Below are 11,275 nucleotides of genomic sequence, written 5' to 3'. Positions count from 1 at the left end.
TTGTATACTCGCAGTTTCGATATATCGCAAAGGTTCGATAACTGATAAATGTTGCGACTCACAGTTTGCACGTTTCGTTTGTTTGGGTTTGCTTATACGTACGCAATTAAAAGAAAATGAGCGCGGATAATGAAAAAGAAAACCTGAAACGTAGCGCAACTGAAGATACAGCAGAAGCAGAAAAATCGGTAGAATCAGAGGAAACAGCTAAGCAGGAAACAGAAGCAGAAGGCGAAGATGATGCGTGGATTGGACCGATGCCATCCGAACAAAGCACTGCGGTGCCGGCCAAAAAAAAGAAAGGTAAACAAGTTAAAATTAAATGCTGTCTTAAATTAATTTTACGCTCTTATTTGATAGTATTGCCCTATGAACATATTTATTTGGAGAATTTGCCGAATGCAGAGAGCTATGAGCGAAGTTACATGCACCGAGACGTGATCACACATTTGGTGAGCACGAAAACTGAATTCGTGATTACCGCCAGCTTGGATGGACACATAAAGTTTTGGAAAAAAATGGACTTGGGCATTGATTTTGTGAAACATTTTCGAAGTCATTTGGTGCCAATTAAATCGCTAACTGCCAACAGCAGCGGCACTTTACTTTGTTCTGCAGCCACCGATCAAACAGCAAAAGTTTTCGATGTAGTTAACTTTGATATGATCAATATAATTCGATTGGGCTATACGCCGCTGTGCAGCGAGTGGATTAACTCGCCGGGTGATGCGGTGCAAGGACTGGCCATGTACGTAAATTAGCTAGATAAATAAAATATATTTAACATCCGCATATATTCTATTTAGCTCCGATTCGGAGAGCAACAGCATCCATATTTATGATGGTCAGAGTGGAGGTGAAGTCTTGTACACCTTGGACAAATTGCACTTAGCTCCAGTAGTTGCCATGTGCTTTAATTTGGCAATGGAAACGGTAATCTCTGTGGATCGTAATGGCATATTGGAGTATTGGCAGAATTCTCGGCATGATTACAAATTTCCTCAGCGTTTGGTTACCTTTGACTCAAAGCTGGATACAAGTAAGAATCAAATATATATTAGCTATTTGAAAGCTAGCATTTAATATAATTTACCCCATTTTGAAGGTCTCTTTGAATTTGCCAAGAATAAGACCCAAGTAACCGGCTTGGCCGCTACGCCGGATGGTAAACGTTTTGCTGCTATTTCTACGGATCGCAAAGTGCGTGTCTTTCAATTTAATACGGGAAAACTCTTACGAGTCTTCGATGAGGCCTTAACCACATACACACAAATGCAACAGACGCCACATGCATTGCCCAATATGGAATTTGGCCGAAGGTAAGTCTCCTCTTTCCATATAATGCAATTGTAAAATAAACTCTTGCCTCTTGCAGAATGGCTGCTGAACGTGACTTGGAGAAGACGGCACAAAATACCACTATGAATATACTCTTTGACAGCACCGGACATTTTTTGCTTTATCCCACAATGTTGGGCATTAAAGTCATAAATGTTGCCACTAATCGTTGCGTCACAATTTTGGGTAAAACGGACAATATACGGCCGTTGCAAGTGGCACTCTTTCAAGGTCGAATAAAGCGACAAAAGGCGGCCATAACCCTCGAGCAGGAGGCTAGCGAAAATCCAGCGTTACAAAATTTACTTAATGATCCAACGGCCTTTTGTACAGCATACAAGTATGATTATTTATACTTATAGAAAAAACTAAAAATTAATTTAAAATACTCCTATTTGTAGAAAGAATCGCTTCTATTTGTATAGCAGACGTTTACCTTCTGATTTACAAGATGTTGATCGTGACATATTCAACGAGAAGCCTTCCAAGGAGGACATCATTGCCGTGCCTGAAGCTCAAGGTAAGTGCTTAGCTTTAATTAATTTTAATTTAATTACTAACAAACTATGTACTGTCCCTTACACGCTAACATTCTTTAGACGAAGGTGTTTATACTTATACATACATATACACGATTACTTTACATTATAAATTTTGTAAATGGTTTTTTAGTTATACAACGTATCTATGAGAATGTAGTTTTGCATACCACTAAAGGCGATATACATATGAAATTGTTCTACAAGGAGGTGCCAAAAACGGTGGAAAATTTTTGCGTACATGCGAAAAATGGGCAAGTTTTAAAATTCTTTTAACTTAACTAAACAAGCCAAAGCTTTCATTACTTTCCTTCTTTCCTAATATAGCTACTACAATGGACATATATTTCATCGAGTGATCAAAGGTTTCATGGTTCAGACTGGAGATCCTACGGGTACGGGCACGGGTGGAAAATCCATTTGGGGACACGATTTCAAGGATGAATTCGTACCGAGCTTAAAGCACGATCGTCCCTACACTGTTAGTATGGCAAATGCGGGCCCCAATACGAATGGCAGTCAATTCTTCATAACCGTCCTACCTACAGTAAGATATTATCTTATATTTCAATTATAAATTATAATAGTTAATATGTTTCCTTCATTTTTTAAGCCTTGGCTGGACAATAAGCATACCGTTTTTGGTCGTGTGTATCGTGGCATGGAAGTAGTGCTCAATATATGCAATGCTAAGGCAAATCCCAAAACTGACAAACCATACGATGACATTAAAATAATTTCAATACATTTAAGTAATTAAGCACAAAGAAATAATAATAATAATTGTAGCAGAAATAAAACATTTGATTGATTTTATATTTTGAATTACGCGCGCTCAGCTGCGCCACCTTTTGGCAAATACTAGAATTGTTAGTCACTTAGGTGCCAGTTTGAGTATAGTTGGTATTTCCGCATTTCTTTCAGCACGGCCACACTGAACAGCTGTTTATGTAGTTTCACCCGTAGTCTCTCATTCACTGCCAGAGAAGAACCTAAACAAATTGTAAATTAAAAGTTACACGGTGCTTACCTTTTGGTAATTTATAATTTGATATTGCATTATCAAGTGGGCGTGCGTACACATAGTGGGCTTAAGGTAAATATGTGCTGAGGTGCTGATAGCTATGTGGTTGATAGCTATGTTTAAGTACGTATGATACGGGTGGAAGTGAAAAAACTTTTGTGTGAAAATAAAGCAAGAAAAACAAAGAAAACGAAAAAGACTAGTAGAGCTTATCAAAAATCTATATGCATCAGTACGCTCTACATTTAATGCTTAATTTGTGTCAATTGGTGCAGAAAACATATACATGCATATAAATGAGCATGTTTGTAATTTGTTTATGTGTGTATGCTTGTGTGTGTGTGCGTGTTTTGCTTATCAGCATAAACATTGTGTTTAACGGAACCACACGTCAAGGAAACTCTTCATAGCGAATTCGGTTATTAGTCATAACGAATGTCGAATACACATTTATAAATATTAACTATAGGGTAAAAGTCTTATCAATCCAGGCAACTGCTTATAATTTGCTGATAATATAAGTTGATATAAACAACAATTGATAATTATGTTGAATTGCAGTCGATACGCAGTTGTCCAAAAATGAGCTAAGACTTAATAAAGAGCCCAGTCATGTCCCAAAATGATTCTGATGATGTTCGCAGCACCGCTCAGCTGCTGCTCACAAATGCGAGACACAGCGGTGTTCCCTACCATATTCCATATGATATGTGTGAGTATGCCAATCAGATTGCGGTTATCAATGCACCCCATAAAATTGATTAATTTCAAATGATTATTAAATTTTCAGCTCGGGCGCACGCCATTAATTTGTTTACGGATGAGTTCCTAGGCGGCTATTCCCAGGATGGACGAATGTCGGTGGTGCGAAGATTCTTTTGCCTCTTTGTTACATTCGATTTGTTGTTTGTATCGCTACTTTGGCTCATTTGCATAGTTGTAAGTTGTACCCTTTGTTTTCTCTACTGAAGATATATGCTAATTGCTTTCATTTTCCATTGCAGATTGGTGGCGATAATATATTCCAGGCCTTTCAGAAACAAGTTATGCACTATACCATATATACATCACTCTTTGATGTTGTTGCCACAGCGCTTTGTCGTTTCATCGTCCTAATTTTCTTCTATGCATTGTTGTATATAAATCATTGGTCGATCATTGCAGTAAGTGCCATTTGTCATCTAATCATTGTTCGATATATGTATAAATGCTAAACAATTTCTTGCAGCTTTCTACCAGTGCCTCATGTCTGTTTCTCATCACCAAAGTGTTTTTCTATGATGTAAGTTTAATTATTAGAAATACACAAAATACGGTTATATAATTTAGTCCTAATTTCTGCAGTGGGTGCACTCCAAGCAACAAGTCTTCGATGTCATACTCATTATAACCTCCTTCATTCTGGCCTGGGGCGAGGCTTGGTTTCTGGATTGCCGTGTTATACCACAGGAACGTCATGCCCGCCGTTATTTTGCTGGTAGCTTGTGTGCTTTTCGTTCTTTTATTTATATGTATATACATTTAAATATATTCTTCTTTGCAGCCGCGAGCTCAACCGATCGCGCAGCATTGACGCAGCCAACGATTTTGGCTGAACGTGAGCGCCCAGATCAGAGTGTTACTGATTTTTATTCACCCTTGGATACGGCTCACCATTCGGACGAGGAGGATGAACAGGTCAGCTAAGTATTTATGCATGCGCATAGCTAAAGACATTGAATTAAACAATTGATCGGCATCATATAAAAGAAGCTGCAAGCAGCGATCTTTAAGACATTTAAGTTCTTCCAAAATGTTGTTGGTAGTGTGATTTGAGATTTGGAATATAACTGTTTGTATATCTTTTGTTTGCCCTGCAGGACGAGGAGTACAATCAAATGGGCTTAGATTGCCTCCTCAAGGCATATGAGCTTATCGAGTCCGCAGATTGGAAGATGGAAAAAGTTACTCCCAAGGGCGATACAATCTACAGCACGCAGCGCGAAAAAATTGGCAAGATTTATAAATTAACGGTGTGTATTTTTTGTAGATATTCATTTATAGATTCCTAATATATATCTATTTGTATTTCAGGCACGCCTGAAGTATCCAGCAAAAGCGCTTATGGAGGAGCTCTTCTATCGCATTGAGGATGTGACCAAGTGGAATCCAACTTTATTAGAGTCCAGAATTGTGCGAGTAAGTACCAAAAGCTCTACTTTAATCCGTCAGCTTATTTAAATAATGTTAATATATTAAACAAAAAATAAATAAATTATTATCTAATTATTAATTATTAGAAAATCAATTCGTATACCGACATTTCGTATCAAGTTTCTGTTGGCGGCGGCGGCGGCATGGTCAAGAGTCGCGATTTTGTTAACTTGCGTTCGTGTCGTTTAATTTACAATGGTAAAATCTGCAATGATGATGAGGCGGCTAAGCTAAGCAGTGAGGATGAAGACGATAATTCTTTGAACCGTTCTTGTGAGGGCAGCGTAACCACAATATCGGACAATGAATCACATACACCACAATTTGGGAGTGTTGCCAATAGTTATCGCAGCAAATTTTTTGGCCAGAGCTCGTTGCCGCCAGCAGAGGTGGTAACAACCAATACGACACCTACAGCACCCACCACATCGGCAACACCCTACGACACATTGAGTAAAAGTCTGGGTGCCAAAAGTTTGGGTGCTGCTTTGGTTTTTCCCGTGGAGCCACCGCCATTGGATGATGAATTTGAGGATGCCAAAGATCAGCCAGACAATACGCCGTCCGTTGTGAAGAAACCAGACAGTTCGGTCGGCAAGACCAACAACAAGGTGTGGATGAGCGCGGCAATAAGCGTGGAATATCCAGCAATAGCTGCGACTACCAAGTACATAAGGTAAGCAACGAGACCCTAAAAGCAAGTTCCATTTACTAATGTTCAAATTCATATCAAACAGAGGCGAGAACATTGTGTCGGGCTTTGCATTTCGAGAAATCATTGGCAAAAAGGATGGCTGCATTTTGGAATGGGTGCTCTGCCTGGATCTCAAGGGCTACATACCACGCTATGTGCTAGATGCAGTAAGTATAGAGTATATAGAGTATACATTTCTATAGAAACATTGTACTTGTAATTGCTTTCTTAATAGGCGCTTACCTCAACCATGGTGGACTATATGAAATACCTGCGCAAGCACGTAAACGAGCTGCGACAGCGTCGACGTCGCTGATTGTATATAGTTTAAGACGATAAAGTGATATGTCGTATATATAATGCTCTTGCAGCATATACTAATTGTATTCTACGTAAAAACTAATTCTATTCTAATTGTATCTCAAGCTGTAGTTAAGCCATCGAAAAGTAAAAACAAACAAAGTGAAGTGCATTCATTGATGATAAGTTTATTGAGTATGTATGTATGCTATATTTATATATGTGGTAGATATTGTAAGTTATGTGTATGGACGACTTAACTAATACATTTTATACAATGCTCTTTTACTTGTAATTGATTTCATACTTGTCTTGCTCATGAGTATATTTAGTCGCTACCTGTGATTCGACAGCTGCAGTATAATTTAGTTTTAGTGTGCTTTAAGATCAGTCTCAGGGCTTGCTCCTATTTGCTATCGTTCTGTGGAAACCAGCTTTGACACGCCTCCATGGCCACCTCACAAACGGCGCTCATTGCCTTGGCATTGTCATAATCTAAGGAATATCACATGGATATGGCAATTGAGATATGATATGTATGGTATGCAGACTCACCCAAAGCATTGCGCTTGCCAAAGATGCTGCCATTGAATGGCGGCTTCCTGTAGGCTGCCTCGCTGCTGTGCAACAGAATCGCTGCCACAATGATGGTGACCAGTAGCAAAGTGAGAGTACATCTAAGAGCTGCCATTGTATAATCTGTTTGTGGCGTGACTGATACTGCTGATGCTGATGCTGTTGCTGCTGCTTGCTCTCGTTGACTGCTGAAGTCGAAGTGTGATTTGTGTCGGCCAGGATAAGCGCTTTTATACGCTGCTCCGCTTGCAACCCCAGTTGCAGTCGGTCTATCAGCGCCTGGCTGACTAATTGAGTTATTCGCGCGTTAATTGAAAGCAAAATGACTTGAGGGAATTTGAGGTTTCTTACTTTCTGTCTATATACTATATATATATTATTCTATATTAACTTAAGTACAAGCAATTCAAATATGCAACAATTTGTGAAGTAAATCAAATCAATCTCTCTCTCTCTCTCTCTCTCTCTCTCTCTCGCTCGTTTTACTCCCTCTACATTCAAAATATACACTTCAATTATGTAGACTATTAATATTTATTAATGTAGTACAAGCAATTCCAATATGCGCCTATTCCGAAATTATATAAAATTGATTTGAGCAGCAATCTCTCTCTATTCTCCTTCTATCATTCTTCACACACACTAAAATACCGTCTTGGTGCTCGTGTTCCACTCGAGCACCTTGTTGAACTCCTTCTCGCCAAAGCCGATGGCCACCGCCTGCTCCACACAGCTATTCTGACGCTTCAGATTGTCGATCATGAAGAGCTGTTTCTTATAGGCATTGAGCAAGTCCGCACGCTGGCGTTTTAGAGCCTTAATGCGGTTGTCTCTCATCTTCAGCTCCTTGCGACTGTAGTCGAGATCCTCGCGCTGCTGTGTCGCTTGCTGGCTGAGCATTTGCCTTGTGGCTTCTGCCTCATCGTTGGCGCGCATTAGACGATTCTCCAGATTGGCATTGGTTTGCTTCAGCAACTTCGCATCACGGCGCAGTAGCTCCAGCTCGTGCTGCTGATTGTTGTATTCAGATTGGCGATCCTTTTGCCGCCGGTTCGCATCCTCCGATTGCAGCTCCAAGCGATGCAGCTGCTCCGACAATTTGGCATTGGTGCTGATGGCCTGATCCCTTTGCGCTTCAGCCTTGCGCAATGCTTCAAGCGTTTGCTCCAGCTGCATTTTCTGATCGGCCATGTCCTGCGTTAGCTGACCATGATCCTCCTCCAAAATGGCGACTTTGGCTTTAAGAAATCTAAATGAAGACATATATATATATATATTAATCTTTTCGGATAATCTGTGCATGCTGCTCCTTGCTTACTTGATGAAGTTGTCTTGGGTTAGCTGCTTTTTGGATTGTCCGCTGATGATAGTTGTGCTCTCTCGTGACTGCTGCACCAGCTCCAGCTCCACCAGCGGCTGCTGTTCCTCTTGCTGTTGCTGCTGTTGCTGCTGCTGCTGCTGCTGCGGCTGCGGCTGTTGCGGCTGCTGCAGCTGTTGCGACTGTTGTGACTGTTGCTGCTCGAATCCATCCGCATTGCGCAGCAGCAGATCCAATGATGGACTCGCCTTAAAGTTGGGATTGCGATACTTCACAAATGTGGCCGTCTTGTGTGTGGCTCGGCGCGTGAACGTGCTGTCGATGCGGCCAGCAGCAGCAGCAGCAGTGGACAAATTTGTTGCTGCTGCTGTTGAAGCAGCAGGCGCTGTGGCATGCCTACCGTGCGCTCTGCCACCTCGCCAATCGCCAATCCTAGCCTTGTTCAATTGTGATACTAAATTCGTTGTCTGTTTGCCTCTGGGCGTTGCCGCCTGCGTCGATGGAGGTGTTGGCGTTGTCGGTGCACTCTTGTTGGGCGATTTGCTGACTTTCGATCTGTGGCCACGTCCCACTGTATGCCGATTGCTGATCGCCCCATCCAGATTCACATTTGCGTGCAGTTTCTTCTTCAGCAATGTGCTGGGGCCCTTCTGCTTCAGATAGGTGCAATAGCGGGACTGGGAAGCCACCTGGCTGCCATTGTCGATGGGATGATTCAATGACATCAGATTTAGCTCCTGATTGATATGAAAGAGTTCCTTTTCACGCGACAATATCTCGGCCATAGTGCCGATTTATATTATATATCTATTGTCTTCTTCTTCTTTTTTTTGTGACTTTTATGATAAGTTGGCTCCAACCTTTAAGCTTGAACAGCTGCTGATCTGATGAAACGTTTTTTCAACAAGAAATTTTTACTAATAATTATACTATTGGCACGCTGACTCCGTTCGGAGCTTGCCTTGTTTTCTGATGAGCCAAAACTCAAATACTGCTTTGATTTTTTTGACACTAAGTTCATAAATAACAAACATAAAAAAAATGCTGATAAACACTTGTGTCGAGTGTGTAACCAGGTAACCCGGCTACCTGTACAGGTGAATATACATATATGTATAAGTATTGGTGGTTGTTTTTGTTATATTTCCCCAAAATATTACGACTGTTGCTATTGTTATTGCCCCATCTCTCACTCTCTGACCTCTCACTCCCTCTCTCCCTTCCTCTCTCTCTCTCTCTCTCTCTCCTACTCTTTCGTAGCTGTCTTAAGGCCAACGACTTGTGAATTTATTTACCTGTCAGCTTGGCTTTATGAACTTGACTGAATCCGCGTGGGTGTTCTCGTTTCCATTTGTTGCCAAAAAAAAGTAAATAAATAAAAAATCAAAATATATTTAACTCTGTTGCGTAGGTTTCTTGCATATGCTATGCAAATTCGCTGCTCTTTAGAATTTTGTGATGTAATTGTAAGTGGTTTTGTCGCCAAGGCAGCTCATCAAGCCATCACCCACTTGATTGTCGCTGATTCAGCCTATTAAACTCTTCAATATACGCACAACATATGTATACCCATTGAAATTTGACGCAAATGGGGTATAATGTGTGCTCAGAGATGTGAGATAACTGCTTTGTATATACCTATGTTTATTAAGCACTCAACTCATACTCCACTCTATAGTTGAGAGCTGATATACTCTTTAAATTAGTATGTGTGAAAAGAGCTAGGAATTTATTGAATTTATATATATGTATATGTGTATACCTCATCAGGATGAGCAGATGAATATATGCATATATAGAGTTAAGTCTGCCTGATTGCCTGCCTCTCCTGAGAGAAGCTAATTTATTCTTCCTACACTCGTTTATTGAGTGAACATCCTCGCTCAATTAAGAGCTCTGCTCTGATTGCATTTTGAGTGACTTTTCTGTATATAAAGGGCTGCCAGCTGTGTGGGCGTTCAGTCAAGTTCGTGACCTGGACTGGGTCAGTCGCAGTGTGTGGTGAATATATTTAAGTTTTTTATTGTTAAATTTGTACTTTTAATTGTTTATGTTTAATTATTATTATTGATATTATTATTCATTATATTATTAATATTTATATTATTTATATATGTAATATAAATTATATATATTTAATAATTTATACAAGTTTTGTATATTATTAATTCATAATAATTTAAGAAATGTTTAGATGCTTATGATTAATTATTATTATTTTACATATATGTTTAATTATTATTGTTTTACATACATACCTATTTTGTTGATATATTTGTTTAAATTTAACAAATATGCGTATGCTGGTTAATTTTTGTGAATTTTTATATTTGTTCAATAAATAGTAATTTGTATTAAAATAATGATAATAATGGAAATGATCATTAACGATAATGATGATTAAATGTAATCATTATTTAAGATAACGACGCTCTACCTAAATGATTATTATTGCTAAACATCATTTAAGATAATGATCATTATTATTGCTAAACATCATTAAAGATAATGATCATTATCAATTTGATTTTAATGCTCATTACGATTAGGTTCGCTTATTCGGTTTTATATGACAATATACATATATTAACTTTCTAAGACTTTATTATCATTAATTCCCTCATATGTTATATAAATAATAAAATCTCTTATTAATTCGAGTGTGCAGAGTGCATAACGCTTGCCATAGTCGCAGTCTGTGTTAAATATTTTTATTGTTTAATAAATTTACTCTCTACTTTATATATTAAATATATTAATTTAAATATTTTACACTCTTTACCTGAGTTCTTCTTTTCAAGCCATTTAAAATCTCTCTGTTCGTCATTTTCTTTACGAATTCAGAATAAGCTTTTCTGTCTATCATCAATACAGAAATTATAAACAACATATAATAATTATATATTATGACAGCTCTAAAATCAGAATCAATTCTTGACAACAACAAAAATCTTTCGTGTCGCAGGCTCACGTAAAGATGTGAAAATTCCGGCACGTCTCTGAAACGAACTTTTGACATTGAACAGACAAAGATAAAGAGGAAGAAGCACGCATGATAATCATAAATATTGGTATAACTAAAAATATAAATAGAAACGTACAAGTTAATGGGAAACGTCAACAATTGAACCCGACCAAGGCCAACAGAGCAGAGTCGGGCGGCCGAAAAGGTAAAGGAAAAAGGTTCTGCTCTTTACTACCTGAAAAAAAATGTAAATGCAAGTCTCAAGATTTATGTGGCTTAAACAAAACACAGTCTGTAGTTAACTTATACAAATATGTATAGGCCACAT

General features: G+C 38.8%; 4 protein-coding genes across 4 annotated transcripts; 2 read left to right on the top strand and 2 right to left on the bottom strand.

The window, feature by feature from the left end:
• The first annotated feature begins 84 nt into the window (after positions 1–84).
• Positions 85–2,687, top strand: LOC108616024 (peptidylprolyl isomerase domain and WD repeat-containing protein 1). The gene is made up of 9 exons (XM_018010959.2): positions 85–303; positions 361–748; positions 807–1,039; positions 1,106–1,319; positions 1,376–1,678; positions 1,740–1,858; positions 2,011–2,131; positions 2,205–2,424; positions 2,491–2,687. The coding sequence occupies exons 1-9, from the start codon at positions 117–119 to the stop codon at positions 2,635–2,637; spliced, it is 1,932 nt and encodes a 643-aa protein (XP_017866448.1). The 5' UTR covers positions 85–116; the 3' UTR covers positions 2,638–2,687.
• A 112-nt stretch (positions 2,688–2,799) lies between these two features.
• Positions 2,800–6,376, top strand: Start1 (Steroidogenic acute regulatory protein-like). The gene is made up of 12 exons (XM_018010960.2): positions 2,800–2,973; positions 3,463–3,613; positions 3,692–3,840; positions 3,906–4,064; positions 4,130–4,183; positions 4,246–4,378; positions 4,445–4,578; positions 4,761–4,913; positions 4,975–5,079; positions 5,181–5,770; positions 5,832–5,955; positions 6,024–6,376. The coding sequence occupies exons 2-12, from the start codon at positions 3,514–3,516 to the stop codon at positions 6,102–6,104; spliced, it is 1,782 nt and encodes a 593-aa protein (XP_017866449.1). The 5' UTR covers positions 2,800–2,973; positions 3,463–3,513; the 3' UTR covers positions 6,105–6,376.
• SIFa (neuropeptide SIFamide) lies at positions 6,257–6,878 on the bottom strand. The gene is made up of 2 exons (XM_018010972.2): positions 6,644–6,878; positions 6,257–6,583 (listed from the first exon to the last, which is right to left on the bottom strand). The coding sequence occupies exons 1-2, from the start codon at positions 6,777–6,779 to the stop codon at positions 6,495–6,497; spliced, it is 225 nt and encodes a 74-aa protein (XP_017866461.1). The 5' UTR covers positions 6,780–6,878; the 3' UTR covers positions 6,257–6,494.
• Positions 6,879–7,179: 301 nt separating this feature from the next.
• On the bottom strand, positions 7,180–8,998 carry LOC108616039 (uncharacterized). Its single transcript, XM_018010973.2, has 2 exons — positions 7,983–8,998; positions 7,180–7,913 (listed from the first exon to the last, which is right to left on the bottom strand). The coding sequence occupies exons 1-2, from the start codon at positions 8,765–8,767 to the stop codon at positions 7,307–7,309; spliced, it is 1,392 nt and encodes a 463-aa protein (XP_017866462.2). The 5' UTR covers positions 8,768–8,998; the 3' UTR covers positions 7,180–7,306.
• Positions 8,999–11,275: the final 2,277 nt, after the last annotated feature.

This window comes from Drosophila arizonae, chromosome 5, assembly GCF_054131065.1.
Source record: "Drosophila arizonae isolate 15081-1271.41 chromosome 5, UAZ_ARI_1.0, whole genome shotgun sequence".
Classification (NCBI taxonomy): Eukaryota; Metazoa; Arthropoda; class Insecta; order Diptera; family Drosophilidae; genus Drosophila; species Drosophila arizonae.
The sequence above is the reverse complement of the archived record's forward strand: the minus strand, read 5'-3'. Positions and strand labels throughout refer to the sequence as shown.

Bases quoted from the DNA above. Each gene is read 5' to 3' on its own strand.
- Start1 (XM_018010960.2), top strand. From the start codon at position 3,514: ATGTCCCAAAATGATTCTGATGATGTTCGCAGCACCGCTCAGCTGCTG. The intron at 4,184-4,245 runs GTAAGTTTAATT...TAATTTCTGCAG, and splicing joins CCAAAGTGTTTTTCTATGAT to TGGGTGCACTCCAAGCAACA. The intron at 5,080-5,180 runs GTAAGTACCAAA...ATTAATTATTAG, and splicing joins TAGAGTCCAGAATTGTGCGA to AAAATCAATTCGTATACCGA.
- LOC108616024 (XM_018010959.2), top strand. From the start codon at position 117: ATGAGCGCGGATAATGAAAAAGAAAACCTGAAACGTAGCGCAACTGAA. The intron at 1,040-1,105 runs GTAAGAATCAAA...CCCATTTTGAAG, and splicing joins TGACTCAAAGCTGGATACAA to GTCTCTTTGAATTTGCCAAG. The intron at 1,320-1,375 runs GTAAGTCTCCTC...TGCCTCTTGCAG, and splicing joins AATATGGAATTTGGCCGAAG to AATGGCTGCTGAACGTGACT.
- LOC108616039 (XM_018010973.2), bottom strand. From the start codon at position 8,767: ATGGCCGAGATATTGTCGCGTGAAAAGGAACTCTTTCATATCAATCAG. The intron at 7,914-7,982 runs GTAAGCAAGGAG...GTCTTCATTTAG, and splicing joins ACCCAAGACAACTTCATCAA to ATTTCTTAAAGCCAAAGTCG.
- SIFa (XM_018010972.2), bottom strand. From the start codon at position 6,779: ATGGCAGCTCTTAGATGTACTCTCACTTTGCTACTGGTCACCATCATT. The intron at 6,584-6,643 runs GTGAGTCTGCAT...GATATTCCTTAG, and splicing joins TGGCAAGCGCAATGCTTTGG to ATTATGACAATGCCAAGGCA.